The sequence below is a fragment of the Oncorhynchus masou genome, chromosome 24 (genome assembly GCF_036934945.1).
Source record: "Oncorhynchus masou masou isolate Uvic2021 chromosome 24, UVic_Omas_1.1, whole genome shotgun sequence".
Lineage (NCBI taxonomy): Eukaryota > Metazoa > Chordata > Actinopteri > Salmoniformes > Salmonidae > Oncorhynchus > Oncorhynchus masou.
This window is the reverse complement of record NC_088235.1, coordinates 104,100,582-104,115,392: the sequence shown is the minus strand read 5'-3', so window position 1 is coordinate 104,115,392 and position 14,811 is coordinate 104,100,582. Positions and strand designations below refer to the sequence as shown.

General features: G+C 54.5%; 1 protein-coding gene across 2 annotated transcripts in view; it reads left to right on the top strand.

Moving 5' to 3' along the window:
* LOC135513176 (low-density lipoprotein receptor-related protein 8-like) overlaps nucleotides 1-14,811 on the top strand; it is a 350,237-nt gene that overhangs the window by 283,145 nt on the left and 52,281 nt on the right. For both annotated transcript variants that reach the window (XM_064935966.1, XM_064935965.1), the window contains exons 11-13: nucleotides 1,900-2,127; nucleotides 10,261-10,379; nucleotides 13,621-13,760. In XM_064935966.1, the coding sequence (XP_064792038.1) occupies nucleotides 1,900-2,127; nucleotides 10,261-10,379; nucleotides 13,621-13,760 (487 nt within the window). The remainder of the gene's footprint in view (nucleotides 1-1,899; nucleotides 2,128-10,260; nucleotides 10,380-13,620; nucleotides 13,761-14,811) is intronic.

The window sequence follows — 14,811 nt, the reverse complement described above, 5'->3', positions numbered from 1 at the left end:
GTCCCTCTATGTCCCTGTTGTGTTCGGGTGGGAAGTGGGACGCTGTGTGACTAATAAAGCTGTCCTACAGGTCTAGCTAGGTAGTGGAGGAGTCATGTCTCATGGTGGATCTGCCGTGTCTGTTCTCAGGTCATCTCACCTCTGTTACTCAGACAAATCCCCCTCTTTAACAAGAGAGGCTGGCTGCTTTGTCTGCTGATGAAAGGTGACAAGCCCATTCTAATAGCTAGTTTCTACAGGAAATAGGAGGGCAGCAGTTGTTAAAGAGTTCCCAGGTTAAGGTGTTCCTGTCTGGGTATTACTGGCCAGGAGAGTCCCTCCCCCATGACGACAACAGCCTATCATATGTATTACTGGCCAGGAGAGTCCCACCCCCATGACGACAACAGCCTATCATATGTATTACTGGCCAGGAGAGTCCCTCCCCCATGACGACAACAGCCTATCATATGTATTACTGGCCAGGAGAGTCCCTCCCCCATGACGACAACAGCCTATCATATGTATTACTGGCCAGGAGAGTCCCTCCCCCATGACGACAACAGCCTATCATATGTATTACTGGCCAGGAGAGTCCCTCCCCCATGACGACAACAGCCTATCACATGTATTACTGGCCAGGAGAGTCCCTCCCCCATGACAACAACAGCCTATCATATGTATTACTGGCCAGGAGAGTCCCACCCCCATGACGACAACAGCCTATCATATGTATTACTGGCCAGGAGAGTCCCTCCCCCATGACGACAACAGCCTATCATATGTATTACTGGCCAGGAGAGTCCCACCCCCATGACGACAACAGCCTATCATATGTATTACTGGCCAGGAGAGTCCCTCCCCCATGACGACAACAGCCTATCATACGTATTACTGGCCAGGAGAGTCCCTGCCCCATGACGACAACAGCCTATCATATGTATTACTGGCCAGGAGAGTCCCTCCCCCATGACGACAACAGCCTATCATATGTATTACTGGCCAGGAGAGTCCCTCCCCCATGACGACAACAGCCTATCATATGTATTACTGGCCAGGAGAGTCCCACCCCCATGACGACAACAGCCTATCATATGTATTACTGGCCAGGAGAGTCCCTCCCCCATGACGACAACAGCCTATCATATGTATTACTGGCCAGGAGAGTCCCTCCCCCATGACGACAACAGCCTATCATATGTATTACTGGCCAGGAGAGTCCCTCCCCCATGACAACAACAGCCTATCATGTGTATTACTGGCCAGGAGAGTCCCTCCCCCATGACAACAACAGCCTATCATATGTATTACTGGCCAGGAGAGTCCCTCCCCCATGACAACAACAGCCTATCACATGTATTACTGGCCAGGAGAGTCCCTCCCCCATGACGACAACAGCCTATCATATGTATTACTGGCCAGGAGAGTCCCTCCCCCATGACGACAACAGCCTATCAGATGTATTACTGGCCAGGAGAGTCCCTCCCCCATGACGACAACAGCCTATCATATGTATTACTGGCCAGGAGAGTCCCTCCCCCATGACGACAACAGCCTATCATATGTATTACTGGCCAGGAGAGTCCCTCCCCCATGACGACAACAGCCTATCATATGTATTACTGGCCAGGAGAGTCCCTCCCCCATGACGACAACAGCCTATCATATGTATTACTGGCCAGGAGAGTCCCTCCCCCATGACGACAACAGTCGTATCTGATTTTTGGTTCCGTTCTATGTAATGTATCAGTTCCATGGTTTTGTAATATAGAGTGGTCTGATATGGACTCTGACACCTGGATGGGTCTGCAGTTGATTGTGTCTATTGTTGTCTTTCTGTGCCTTAATATACTGTCCATATGTGTGTGTATAGTATGTGTTGTAGTAATGTCATAATAACCTCTTGTCTGTGCTCCCCAGTGCGTACATCAACAAGGCCAGTGATTCGTCGGAGCAGGTGACTCTGATTGAGACAGCGCTGTCCTCTCCAGAGGGGCTGGCTGTTGACTGGGTCCAGAACAACATCTACTGGACCGACTCCGGAGATAAGACTATCTCCGTCGCCACGGGAGATGGCAAGAAGAGGAAGGTCCTGATCGACACTGAGCTGAGCGAACCACGGGCCATCGCTGTGGACCCCCGACAAGGGTGAGGGGGGTGAGGGATCAGAGGGAGGGATGGGATTGGGGAGTAGGGGGAGGTTGGGGTAGGGGGAGGTTGGGGTTAGTGTTGGAAGAAGGTGAGGGAGGAAGTGAGTGAATGAGTGATGGAAAAAAATAAGTGACGGATTGTGTGTATGTGAGAGAGGGACAGAGAGAGGGACAGAGAGAGGGACAAAGAGAGGGACAGAGAGAGGGACAGAGAGAGAGAGGGAGATATAGAGAGGGAGATATAGAGAGCAAGAAAGAAAGAGAGAGAGAGAGAGAGAGAGAGAGAGAGAGAGAGAGAGAGAAAGAGGTTGGAGGAAGGAGTAAGACAGGATGACTGTCCATGATGCATCACATTATGTGTTGCCTATCTGGTCAAAACACTGAAACAGGTCAGAACACTGAAACAGGTCAGAACACTGAAACAGGTCAGAACACTGAAACTGGTCAGAACACTGAAACTGGTCAGAACACTGAAAAAGGTCAGAACACTGAAACAGATCAGAACACTGAAACAAGTCAGAACACTGAAACTGGTCAGAACACTGAAACAGATCAGAACACTGAAACTGGTCAGAACACTGAAACTGGTCAGAACACTGAAAAAGGTCAGAACACTGAAACAGATCAGAACACTGAAACAAGTCATAACACTGAAACAGGTCAGAACACTGAAACAGATCAGAACACTGAAACTGGTCAGAACACTGAAACTGGTCAGAATACTGAAACAGGTGAGAACACTGAAACGGGTTAGAACACTGAAACTGGTCAGAACACTGAAACTGGTCAGAACACTGAAACTGGTCAGAACACTGAAACTGGTCAGAACACTGAAACAGGTCAGAACACTGAAACAGATCAGAACACTGAAACAGATCAGAACACTGAAACAGGTCAGAACACTGAAACAGATCAGAACACTGAAACAGGTCAGAACACTGAAACAGATCAGAACACTGAAACAGATCAGAACACTGAAACAGGTCAGAACACTGAAACAGATCAGAACACTGAAACAGATCAGAACACTGAAACAGATCAGAACACTGGGGCGGCAGGTCGACTAGTAACCGAAAGGTTGCAAGATTGAATCCCCGAGCTGACAGGGTAAAAACCTGTTGTTCTGCCCCTGAACAGGGCAGTTAATTCACTGTTCCTAGGCAGTCATTGTAAATAAGAATTTGTTCTTAACTGACTTGACTAGTTAAATAAACAACAGATCATCTCATCATATCGCCTTGTTTCTCCCTCCCTCCCCCTGTACCTCTCCCTTTTCCTCTTCCCCTCCACCCTGTACCTCTCCCTTTTCCTCTTCCCCTCCCCCCCATACCTCTCCCTTTTCCTCTTCCCCTCCCCCCCGTACCTTTTCCTCTTCCCCTCCCCCCTGTACCTCTCCCTTTTCCTATTCCCTCCCTCCCTCCCCCTGTACCTCTCCCTTTTCCTCTTCCCCTCCCTCCCTCCCTTTTCAATCTCCCCCCTCCCTCCCTCCCCCTTTTCCTCTTCCTCCCTCCCTCACCCTGTACCTCTCCCTTTTCCTCTTCCCTCCCTCTGTACCTCTCCCTTTCCCTCTTCCCCCCACTGTACCTCTCCCTTTTCCTCTTCCCTCCCTCCCTCCCTCCCTCCCTCCCTCTCCCTTTCCCTCCCTCCCTCCCCCTGTACCTCTTCCTTTTCCTCTTCCCCTCCCTCCCTCCCCCCTCCCCCCCCTCCCCCGGTACCTCTCCCTTTTCCTCTTCCCACCTCCCTCCCCCCTGTACCTCTCCCTTTTCCCCTTCCCTCCCTCCCCTGTACCTCTCCCTTTTCCTCTTCCCTCCCTCCCTCCCTCCCTCTCCCTGTACCTTTCCTCTTCCCATCCCTCCCTCCCTCCCCCTGTACCTGTCCCCCTGTACCTCTCCCTTTTCCTCTCGCTCCTCCTGTACCTCTCCCTTTCCCTCCCTCTCCCTGTACCTCTCCCCTTTCCTCTTCCCATCCCTCCCTCCCTCCCTCCCTCCCTCAACCCTGTACCTCTCCCTTTTCCTCTCCCTCCCTCTGTACCTCTCCCTTTTCCACTCGCTCGTCCTGTACTTCTCCCTTTTCCTCCCTCCCCCTGTACCTCTCCCTTTTACTCTTCCCCTCCCTCCCTCCATCCCTCCCCCTGTACCTCTCCCTTTTACTCTTCCCCCCCTCCCTCCCTCCATCCCTCCATCCCTCCCCCTGTACCTCTCCATTTTCCTCCCCCTTCTCTTGTACCTCTCCTTTTTCCTCTTCCCTCCCTCCCTCTCCCTGTACCTCTCCCTTTTACTCTTCCCCTCCCTCCCCCTGTACCTCTCCCTTTTCCTCTCCCTCCCTCCCTCCCCCTGTACCTCTCCCTTTTCCTCTTCCCTCCCTCCCACTCCCTGTACCTCTCCCTTTTCCTCTTCCCTCCCTCCCTCTCCCTGTACCTCTCCCTTTTCCTCTTCCCTCCCTCCCTCTCCCTGTACCTCTTCCTTTTCCTCTTCCCCTCCCTCCCTTCCTCCCTTCCTCCCTCCCTCCCTCCCTCCCCCTGTACCTCTTCCTTTTCCTCTTCCCCTCCCTCCCTCCCTCCCTCCCCCTGTACCTCTTCCTTTTCCTCTTCCCCTCCCTCCCTTCCTCCCTCCCTCCCTCCCTCTGTACCTCTCCCTTTTCCTCTCCCCCCGCCCTGTACCTCTCCCTTTTCAATCTCCCCCCTCCCTCCCCCGGGTACCTCTCCCTTTTCCTCTTCCCCCTCCCTCCCCCTGTACCTCTCCCTTTTCCCCTTCCCTCCCTCCCTCCCTCCCCCTGTACCTCTCCCCTTTCCTCTTCCCATCCCTCCCTCCCCCTGTACCTGTCCCCCTGTACCTCTCCCTTTTCCTCTCGCTCCTCCTGTACCTCTCCCTTTCCCTCCCTCTCCCTGTACCTCTCCCCTTTCCTCTTCCCATCCCTCCCTCCCTCCCCATGCACCTCTCCCTTTTCTCTCTCCCTCCCTCCCTCCCTCCTTCCCTCCCTCCCTCAACCCTGTACCTCTCCCTTTTCCTCTCCCTCCCTCTGTACCTCTTCATTTTACTCTTCCCCTCCCTCCCTCCATCCCTCCCCCTGTACCTCTCCCTTTTCCTCTCGCTCATCCTGTACCTCTCCCTTTTCCTCCCTCCCCCTGTACCTCTCCCTTTTACTCTTCCCCTCCCTCCCTCCCTCCCTCCCTCCCCCTGTACCTCTCCCTTTTACTCTTCCCCTCCCTCCCTCCCTCCCTCCCCCTGTACCTCTCCCTTTTACTCTTCCCCCCTCCCTCCCTCCCTCCCTCCCCCTGTACCTCTCCCTTTTACTCTTCCCCCCCTCCCTCCCTCCCTCCCTCCATCCCTCCCCCTGTACCTCTCCATTTTCCTCCTCCTCCGCCTTTACCTCTCATTTTTCCTCTTCCCTCCCTCCCTCTCCCTGTACCTCTCCCTTTTACTCTTCCCCTCCCTCCCTCCCTCCATCCCTCCCCCTGTACCTCTCCCTTTTCCTCTCTCCCTGCCTCCCTCCCCCTGTACCTCTCCCTTTTCCTCTTCCCTCCCTCCCTCTCCCTGTACCTCTCCCTTTTTCTTCTTCCCTCCCTCCCTCCCCCTGTACCTCTCCCTTTTCCTCTCGCTCCTCCTGTACCTCTCCCTTTCCCTCCCTCTCCCTGTACCTCTCCCCTTTCCTCTTCCCATCCCTCCCTCCCCATGTACCTCTCCATTTTCTCTCTCTCTCCCTCCCTCCCTCCCTCCCTCCTTCCCTCCCTCCCTCCCTCCCTCCCTCCCTCCCTCCCTCCCTCCCTCCCTCCCTCAACCCTGTACCTCTCCCTTTACCTCTCCCTCCCTCTGTACCTCTCCCTTTTCCACTCGCTCGTCCTGTTCTTCTCCCTTTTCCTCCCTCCCCCTTTACCTCTCCCTTTTACTCTTCCCCTCCCTCCCTCCATCCCTCCCCCTGTACCTCTCCCTTTTACTCTTCCCCCTCCCTCCCTCCATCCCTCCCCCTGTACCTCTCCATTTTCCTCCCCTTCTCTTGTATCTCTCCTTTTTCCTCTTCCCTCCCTCCCTCTCCCTGTACCTCTCCCTTTTACTCTTCCCCTCCCTCCCTCCCCCTGTACCTCTCCCTTTTCCTCTCCCTCCCTCCCTCCCTCCCCCTGTACCTCTCCCTTTTCCTCTTCCCTCCCTCCCACTCCCTGTACCTCTCCCTTTTCCTCTTCCCTCCCTCCCTTCCTCCCTTCCTCCCTCCCTCCCTCCCTCCCTCCCTCCCTCCCCCTGTACCTCTTCCTTTTCTCTTCCCCTTCCCTCCCTCCCTCCCTCCCTCCCCCTGTACCTCTTCCTTTTCCTCTTCCCCTCCCTCCCTTCCTCCCTCCCTCCCTCCCTCTGTACCTCTCCCTTTTCCTCTCCCCCCACCCTGTACCTCTCCCTTTTCAATCTCCCCCTCCCTCCCCTGGGTACCTCTCCCTTTTCCTCTTCCCCCTCCCTCCCCCTGTACCTCTCCCTTTTCCCCTTCCCCTTCCCTCCTCCCTCCCTCCTCCCTCCCCCTGTACCTCTCCCCTTTCCTCTTCCCATCCCTCCCTCCCTCCCCCTGTACCTCTCCCTTTTCCTCTCGCTCCTCCTGTACCTCTCCCTTTCCCTCCCTCTCCCTGTACCTCTCCCCTTTCCTCTTCCCATCCCTCCCTCCCTCCCCATGCACCTCTCCCTTTTCTCTCTCCCTCCCTCCCTCCCTCCCTCCCTCCATCCCTCCCCCTGTACCTCTCCCTTTTCCTCTCGCTCGTCCTGTACCTCTCCCTTTTCCTCCCTCCCCCTGTACCTCTCCCTTTTACTCTTCCCCTCCCTCCCTCCCTCCCTCCCTCCCTCCCTCCCTCCCTCCCTCCCTCCCTCCCTCCCTCCCTCCCTCCCTCCCTCCCTCCCTCCCTCCCCATGTACCTCTCCCTTTTCTCTCTCTCTCCCTCCCTCCCTCCCTCCCTCCTTCCCTCCCTCCCTCCCTCCCTCCCTCAACCCTGTACCTCTCCCTTTACCTCTCCCTCCCTCTGTACCTCTCCCTTTTCCACTCGCTCGTCCTGTACTTCTCCCTTTTCCTCCCTCCCCCTGTACCTCTCCCTTTTACTCTTCCCCTCCCTCCCTCCATCCCTCCCCCTGTACCTCTCCCTTTTACTCTTCCCCCCCTCCCTCCCTCCATCCCTCCCCCTGTACCTCTCCATTTTCCTCCCCCTTCTCTTGTACCTCTCCTTTTTCCTCTTCCCTCCCTCCCTCTCCCTGTACCTCTCCCTTTTACTCTTCCCCTCCCTCCCTCCCCCTGTACCTCTCCCTTTTCCTCTCCCTCCCTCCCTCCCTCCCCCTGTACCTCTCCCTTTTCCTCTTCCCTCCCTCCCACTCCCTGTACCTCTCCCTTTTCCTCTTCCCTCCCTCCCTTCCTCCCTTCCTCCCTCCCTCCCTCCCTCCCTCCCCCTGTACCTCTTCCTTTTCCTCTTCCCCTCCCTCCCTCCCCCTGTACCTCTTCCTTTTCCTCTTCCCCTCCCTCCCTTCCTCCCTCCCTCCCTCCCTCCCTCTGTACCTCTCCCTTTTCCTCTCCCCCCACCCTGTACCTCTCCCTTTTCAATCTCCCCCCCTCTCCCCTGGGTACCTCTCCCTTTTCCTCTTCCCCCCTCCCTCCCCCTGTACCTCTCCCTTTTCCCCTTCCCCTTCCCTCCCTCCCTCCCTCCCTCCCCCTGTACCTCTCCCCTTTCCTCTTCCCATCCCTCCCTCCCTCCCCCTGTACCTCTCCCTTTTCCTCTCGCTCCTCCTGTACCTCTCCCTTTCCCTCCCTCTCCCTGTACCTCTCCCCTTTCCTCTTCCCATCCCTCCCTCCCTCCCCATGCACCTCTCCCTTTTCTCTCTCCCTCCCTCCCTCCCTCCTTCCCTCCCTCCCTCAACCCTGTACCTCTCCCTTTTCCTCTCCCTCCCTCTGTACCTCTTCATTTTACTCTTCCCCTCCCTCCCTCCATCCCTCCCCCTGTACCTCTCCCTTTTCCTCTCGCTCGTCCTGTACCTCTCCCTTTTCCTCCCTCCCCTGTACCTCTCCCTTTTACTCTTCCCCTCCCTCCCTCCCTCCCTCCCTCCCTCCCTCCCTCCCTCCCTCCCTCCCTCCCTCCCTCCCTCCCTCCCTCCCTCCCTCCCTCCCTCCCTCCCTCCCTCCCTCCCTCCCTCCCTCCCCCTGTACCTCTCCCTTTTACTCTTCCCCCTCCCTCCCTCCCCCAGTACCTCTCCCTTTACTCTTCCCCCCCTCCCTCCCTCCATCCCTCCCCCTGTACCTCTCCATTTTCCTCCTCCTCCTCCTTTACCTCTCATTTTTCCTCTTCCCTCTCTCCCTCTCCCTGTACCTCTCCCTTTTACTCTTCCCCTCCCTCCCTCCATCCCTCCCCCTGTACCTCTCCCTTTTCCTCTCCCTGCCTCCCTCCCCCTGTACCTCTCCCTTTTCCTCTTCCCTCCCTCCATCTCCTTGTACCTCTCCCTTTTCTTCTTCCCTCCCTCCCTCTCCCTGTACCTCTCCCTTTTCCTCTTCCCTCCCTCCCTCTCCCTGTACCTCTCCCTTTTCTTCTTCCCTCCCTCCCTCCCTCCCTCCCTCCCTCCCTCCCTCCCTCCCCCTGTACCTCCCTTTTCCCCTTCCCTCCCTCCCTCCCTCCCTCCCCCTGTACCTCTCCCTTTTCCTCTTCCCTCCCTCCATCTCCTTGTACCTCTCCCTTTTCTTCTTCCCTCCCTCCCTCTCCCTGTACCTCTCCCTTTTCCTCTTCCCTCCCTCCCTCTCCCTGTACCTCTCCCTTTTCTTCTTCCCTCCCTCCCTCTCCCTGTACCTCTCCCTTTTCCTCTTCCCTCCCTCCCTCTCCCTGTACCTCTTCCTCTTCCTCTCCCTCCCTCCCTCCCTCCCTCCCTCCCTCCCTCCCTCCCTCCCTCCCTCCCCCTGTACCTCTCCCCTTTCCTCTTCCCATCCTATCCCTCCCTCTCTTCCTGTCAGATGTAGCTGTAGGCATCAATAGCATCTATCGTCTCTCAGTGTCTCAACACTTAAGCTCCTCCCATCTCCCTAGCTCTCCCTGACAACTCTATTCCCCAGGCCTTCTTTACACAACATTACTGAGCCAGATGAGCTTGAAACATGCAAAGGAGCCCAACCCAACGTAGGTTTGTTTCCTCAGTACAGGGAAAGAAGACAATGTTAGCTAACTGTCCCCGCTGGTCTGTATACTACCTGCCTGGCTGGCTGGCTGGCTGGCTGGCTGGCTGGCTGGCTGGCCTATTTCTATCATGGAGGTAGAACATGAAGAGTTCTGCTGCCTGGAAGATATGTACACAGTTGGCCTTTGGCTCAGTAGTGCAGATGGAAGGTTTGGTTTACTTTTAAACCATTTACATATTTATTGGAGATTCTTTCCTACAGTCTCAGGTAAGTTTGTGTTGCTGAAAGACTCCTAATAGCACCTCTCGATCTCTCTCTCTGTCTCTGTCTCTCGCTCTGTCTCTCTCTCTGTCTCTCTCTCTGTCTCTCTCTGTCTCTCTCTCTCTCTCTCTCTCTCTCTCTCTGTCTCTCTCTCTCTCTCTCTCTCTGCCTCGCTCTCTCTGTCTCTCTCTCTGCCTCACTCTCTGTCTCGCTCTCTGTCTCGCTCTCTGTCTCACTCTCTGTCTCTCTCTCTGTCTCTTTCTCTGTCTCTTTCTCTGTCTCTCTCTCTGTCTCGCTGTCTCTCTGTCTCTCTCTCTGTCTCTCTTTCTCTGTCTCTCTCTCTGTCTGTCTCTCTGTCTCGCTGTCTCTGTCTCTCTCTCTGTCTCTCTCTCTGTCTCTCTCTCTGTCTCTCTCTCTGTCTCTCTCTCTGTCTTTCTGTCTCTCGCTGTCTCTTTCTCTGTCTTGCTCTCTGTCTCTCTCTCTGTCTCTGTCTCTCTCTGTCTCTCTCTCTCTGTCTCTCTCTCTCTGTCTCTCTCTCTGTCTCTCTCTCTGTCTCTCTCTGTCTCGCTGTCTCTCTCTGTCTTGCTGTCTCTTTCTCTGTCTCTCTCTCTGTCTCTCTCTGTCACTCTCTCTGTCTCTCTCTGTCTCGCTGTCTCTTTCTGTGTCTCTCTCTCTCTTTCCATACTGTGGGCTACATATCCTCACTATGTGATTATTGTAATTATTGTTCAATGTAAATCCCTTTACTCTCCTGTAGGTTCATGTACTGGTCTGACTGGGGGACCCAGGCAAAGATCGAGAAGGCTGGCATGAACGGAGTGGATCGCCAAGTACTGGTGTCAGAGAGGATCGAATGGCCCAATGGCATCACTCTGGGTAAGACTGGCACTGGGGAGGGAGGGAGGGCTACATGATGAGAGTACAGAGAGAGAGACTGAAGGGAAAGGAAGACAGAGAGAGAGTATGAAGGGTAAGGTAGACAGAGAGAGAGACTGAAGGGAAAGGAAGACAGAGAGAGAGACTGAAGGGAAAGGTAGACAGAGAGAGAGACTGAAGGGAAAGGAAGACAGAGAGAGAGTATGAAGGGTAAGGTAGACAGAGAGAGAGACTGAAGGGTAAGGTAGACAGAGAGAGAGACTGAAGGGTAAGGTAGACAGAGAGAGAGACTGAAGGGAAAGGTAGACAGAGAGAGAGACTGAAGGGAAAGGTAGACAGAGAGAGAGTGAAGGGAAAGGTAGACAGAGAGAGAGACTGAAGGGAAAGGTAGACAGAGAGAGAGACTGAAGGGAAAGGTAGACAGAGAGAGAGTATGAAGGGTAAGGTAGACAGAGAGAGAGTGAAGGGAAAGGTAGACAGAGAGAGAGACTGAAGGGAAAGGTAGACAGAGAGAGACTGAAGGGAAAGGTAGACAGAGAGAGACTGAAGGGAAAGGTAGACAGAGAGAGAGACTGAAGGGAAAGGTAGACAGAGAGAGACTGAAGGGAAAGGTAGACAGAGAGAGAGACTGAAGGGAAAGGTAGACAGAGAGAGACTGAAGGGAAAAGTAGACAGAAATGTCTGTTACGGGCCTCCCGGGTGGTGTAGTTGTTAAGGGTGCTGTACTGCAGCGCCAGCTGTGCCACCAGAGAGTTTGGGTTCGCGCCCAGGCTCTGTCGTAACCGGCCGCGACCAGGAGGTCCGTGGGGCGACGCACAATTGGCCTAGCGTCGTCCGGGTTAGGGAGGGTTTGCCCGGTAGGGATATCCTACGCAGTGCGTGCTTACCAAGGTAGCCAGGTGCACGGTGTTTCCTCCGACACATTGGTGCGGCTGGCTTCCGGGTTGGAGGCGCACTGTGTTAAGAAGCAGTGCGGCTTGGTTGGTTGGGTTGTGTATCGGAGGATGCATGACTTTCAACCTTCGTCTTTCAACCTTTGAGTTGTAGCGATGAGACAAGATAGTAGCTACTTAAACAATTGGATACCACGAAATTGAGGAGAAAACGGGGTAAAATTTAAAAAAAAAAATGTCTGTCACATAGTTGTGAGTCAGTCAGTCAGTGTGGCTCTGTCATCAATCAAACTGTAGTTTGCTCTTTCGGCAGAGCTTTGCCCAAGCTATGTCATCAATACCCCAATCATCCTCCCCTCCATTCCTCCACCCTTCCACCCCTCTTAACCTGTGCCAATTTCTCTCCTTTCTGTGTCCATGGCTGATGATGAGACACAGAACTACAGAGCAGAGAGAGAGACAGATAACGACAGAGCAGAGAGAGAGAGAGACAGAGAACAACAGAGCAGAGAGAGAGACAGATAACGACAGAGCAGAGAGTGAGAGAGACAGAGAACGACAGAGCAGAGAGAGAGACAGATAACGACAGAGCAGAGAGACAGAGAACGACAGAGCAGAGAGAGACAGAGAACGACAGAGCAGAGAGACAGAACGACAGAGCAGAGAGAGAGACAGAGAACAACAGAGCAGAGAGAGACAGAATGACAGAGCAGAGAGAGACAGAACGACAGAGCAGAGAGAGACAGAGAACGACAGAGCAGAGAGACAGAGAACGACAGAGCAGAGAGAGACAGAGAACGACAGAGCAGAGAGACAGAGAACGACAGAGCAGAGAGACAGAGAACGACAGAGCAGAGAGAGAGACAGAGAACGACAGAGCAGAGAGAGACAGAACGACAGAGCAGAGAGAGACAGAGAACGACAGAGCAGACAGACAGAGAACGACAGAGCAGACAGACAGAGAACGACAGAGCAGAGAGAGACAGAGAACGACAGAGCAGAGAGACAGAGAACGACAGAGCAGAGAGAGACAGAGAACGACAGAGCAGAGAGAGACAGAGAACGACAGAGCAGAGAGAGACAGAGAACGACAGAGCAGAGAGAGAGACAGAGAACTTGCTTTGGCAATGTTAACACGTTTCCCATGCCAACATTGAATTGAATTGAGAGACACAGAGTGACAGAGCAAGGAGATAGAGATTATATACCTTACTTGCTTTGGCAATGTTAACATATGTTTCCCATGCCAATAAAGCCCCTTGAATTGAATTGAATTGAGTGGCAGAGCAGGGAGATAGAGAGTAACAGAGCAGAGTGACAGAACAGAGAGATAGAGAGGGTGACAGAGCAGGGAGATAGAGAGGGTGATAGAGCAGAGAGATAGAGAGAGTAACAGAGCAGAGAGATAGAGAGACTAACAGAGCAGAGAGATAGAGAGTGACAGAGCAGGGAGATAGAGAGGGTGATAGAGCAGAGAGATAGAGAGAGTGACAGAGCAGGGAGATAGAGAGATAGAGAGAGTGACAGAGCAGGGCGAGAGAGAGAGAGAACAACAGAGCAAGGACAGAGAGATGGATGTGGAAGTGAGGTGTCGCTAGCTGGGGTTACATCTGTATGAAAACAAATGATGTTGAGAGTTAGAGGAGCAAGAGTGAGAGTGAAAATAACACTGGCTGGCTAATATGGTTTCTCTATTTCAAAAAAGAGGGGATTATTTTCCCCTTTTCATGGATTTGACAGCAGACAGACAGCACAGTAGAGTAGAATGGTTGATAGTATGAGTGGCTGAGTGGAGAGAGGTGAGGTTGTGAATGAATACAAGTCCCTACAGCTGTGTTACTACAGCAGTATTTACTTTGCCGACCGGCTTATTCACTTCCATAGCAACTGATCTAGACAACCTATCAACTGCACACCTACACATAGTCCATTGACATACCTGATATTAGCTTGAGGTCAGGTTAGGTTAAGTGCCAGGCTCAAGTACCCAGTTAAATAAAGGTTAAATAAAAGGTTTTGTAGTTTTCCCCATCTGGAGATTGAACCAGCAACCTTCTGATCACTATTGTATTGAGTCTAACTGAAGGGCTTGTCTGACAAAGAGGATTGATCTTCTACTGAACCAGAATTATCAACCTCTCTGTCTATACCTTTTCTTGTTCACTTCTGTTGTACCATACATTAACCTGACCTCCCTCGCTCTCTCCCTTCCATCCCTTTCACTCTCTCTCTCTCCCTTACTTATTCTCTCCCTCCCCTCTCTCCCATCCCTCTCCCCCTCTCTCACCCCCTTTCTCTTTCTCCCTCTGACCTCTCCCTCCCTCTCTCTCCCCCTCTCCCTGTCTCAGACTTATCCAACAGGCGTCTGTACTGGGTGGACTCCAAGCTGCACCTGCTCTCCAGCATCGACCTGAACGGTGACAACCGCAAAGTGCTGCTCTTTTCCCAGGACCACCTGGGGCACCCCTTCGCTCTCACCGTCTTCGAGGTAAGGAGGGGAAAGACATGGGAGGAGGGGTGAAGAGACACAGAGGAGACACGGGGGAGGGAGGATGTGGGGGGAGCAGGAAGGGATGGAGAGAGGGGAGGGGGGAGGAGCAAGAGAGAGGGGAGGGGAGCAAGATGGGATGGAGAGTGAAGGAGAGAGGGGAGGGGAGCAGGATGGGATGGAGAGAGGGGCGGGGAGAGGAACAAGAGAGAGGGGAGGGGAGAAAGATGGGATGGAGAGTGAAGGAGAGAGGGGAGGGGAGAGGGGAGGGGAGCAGGAAGGGATGAAGAGGGAAGGAAAGAGGGGAGGGGAGCAGGATGGGATGGAGAGGGAAGGGAGAGGGGAGGGGAGTGGGATGGGATGGAGAGAGGGGCGGGGAGAGGGGAGGGGAGCAGGAAGGGATGAAGAGGGAAGGAAAGAGGGGAGGGGAGCAGGATGGGATGGAGAGGGAAGGAGAGAGGGGAGGGGAGTGGGATGGGATGGGATGGAGAGAGGGGCAGGGAGAGGGGAGGGGAGCAGGAAGGGATGAAGAGGGAAGGAGAGAGGGGAGGGGAGCAGGATGGGATGGAGAAGGAAGTAGAGAGGGGAGGGGAGCAGGATGGGATGAAGATGGAAGGAGAGAGGGGATGGGAGCAGGATAGGATGAAGAGGGAAGGAGAGAGGGGGAGCAGGATGGGATGGAGAGGGAAGGAGAGAGGGGGAGCAGGATGGGATGGAGAGAGGGGAGCAGGGTGGGATGGAGAGGGGGGGAACAGGATGGGGTGGAGAGTGAAGGAGAGAGGGGAGGGGAGCAGGATGGGATGGGATGGGATGGAGAGAGGGGCGGGGAGAGGGGGGGAGCAGGATGGGATGGAGAGAGGGGAGGGGAGCAGGATGGGATGGAGAGTGAAGGGGGGAGGGGAGCAGGATGGGATGGAGAGAGGGGAGGGGAGCAGGATGGGAAGGAGAGACGGGAGGGGAGCAGGGTGGGATGGAGAGTGAAGGAAAGAGGGGAGCAGGCTGGGAAGGAGAAGGAAGGAGAGAGGGGAGGGGAGCAGGATGGGATGGAGAA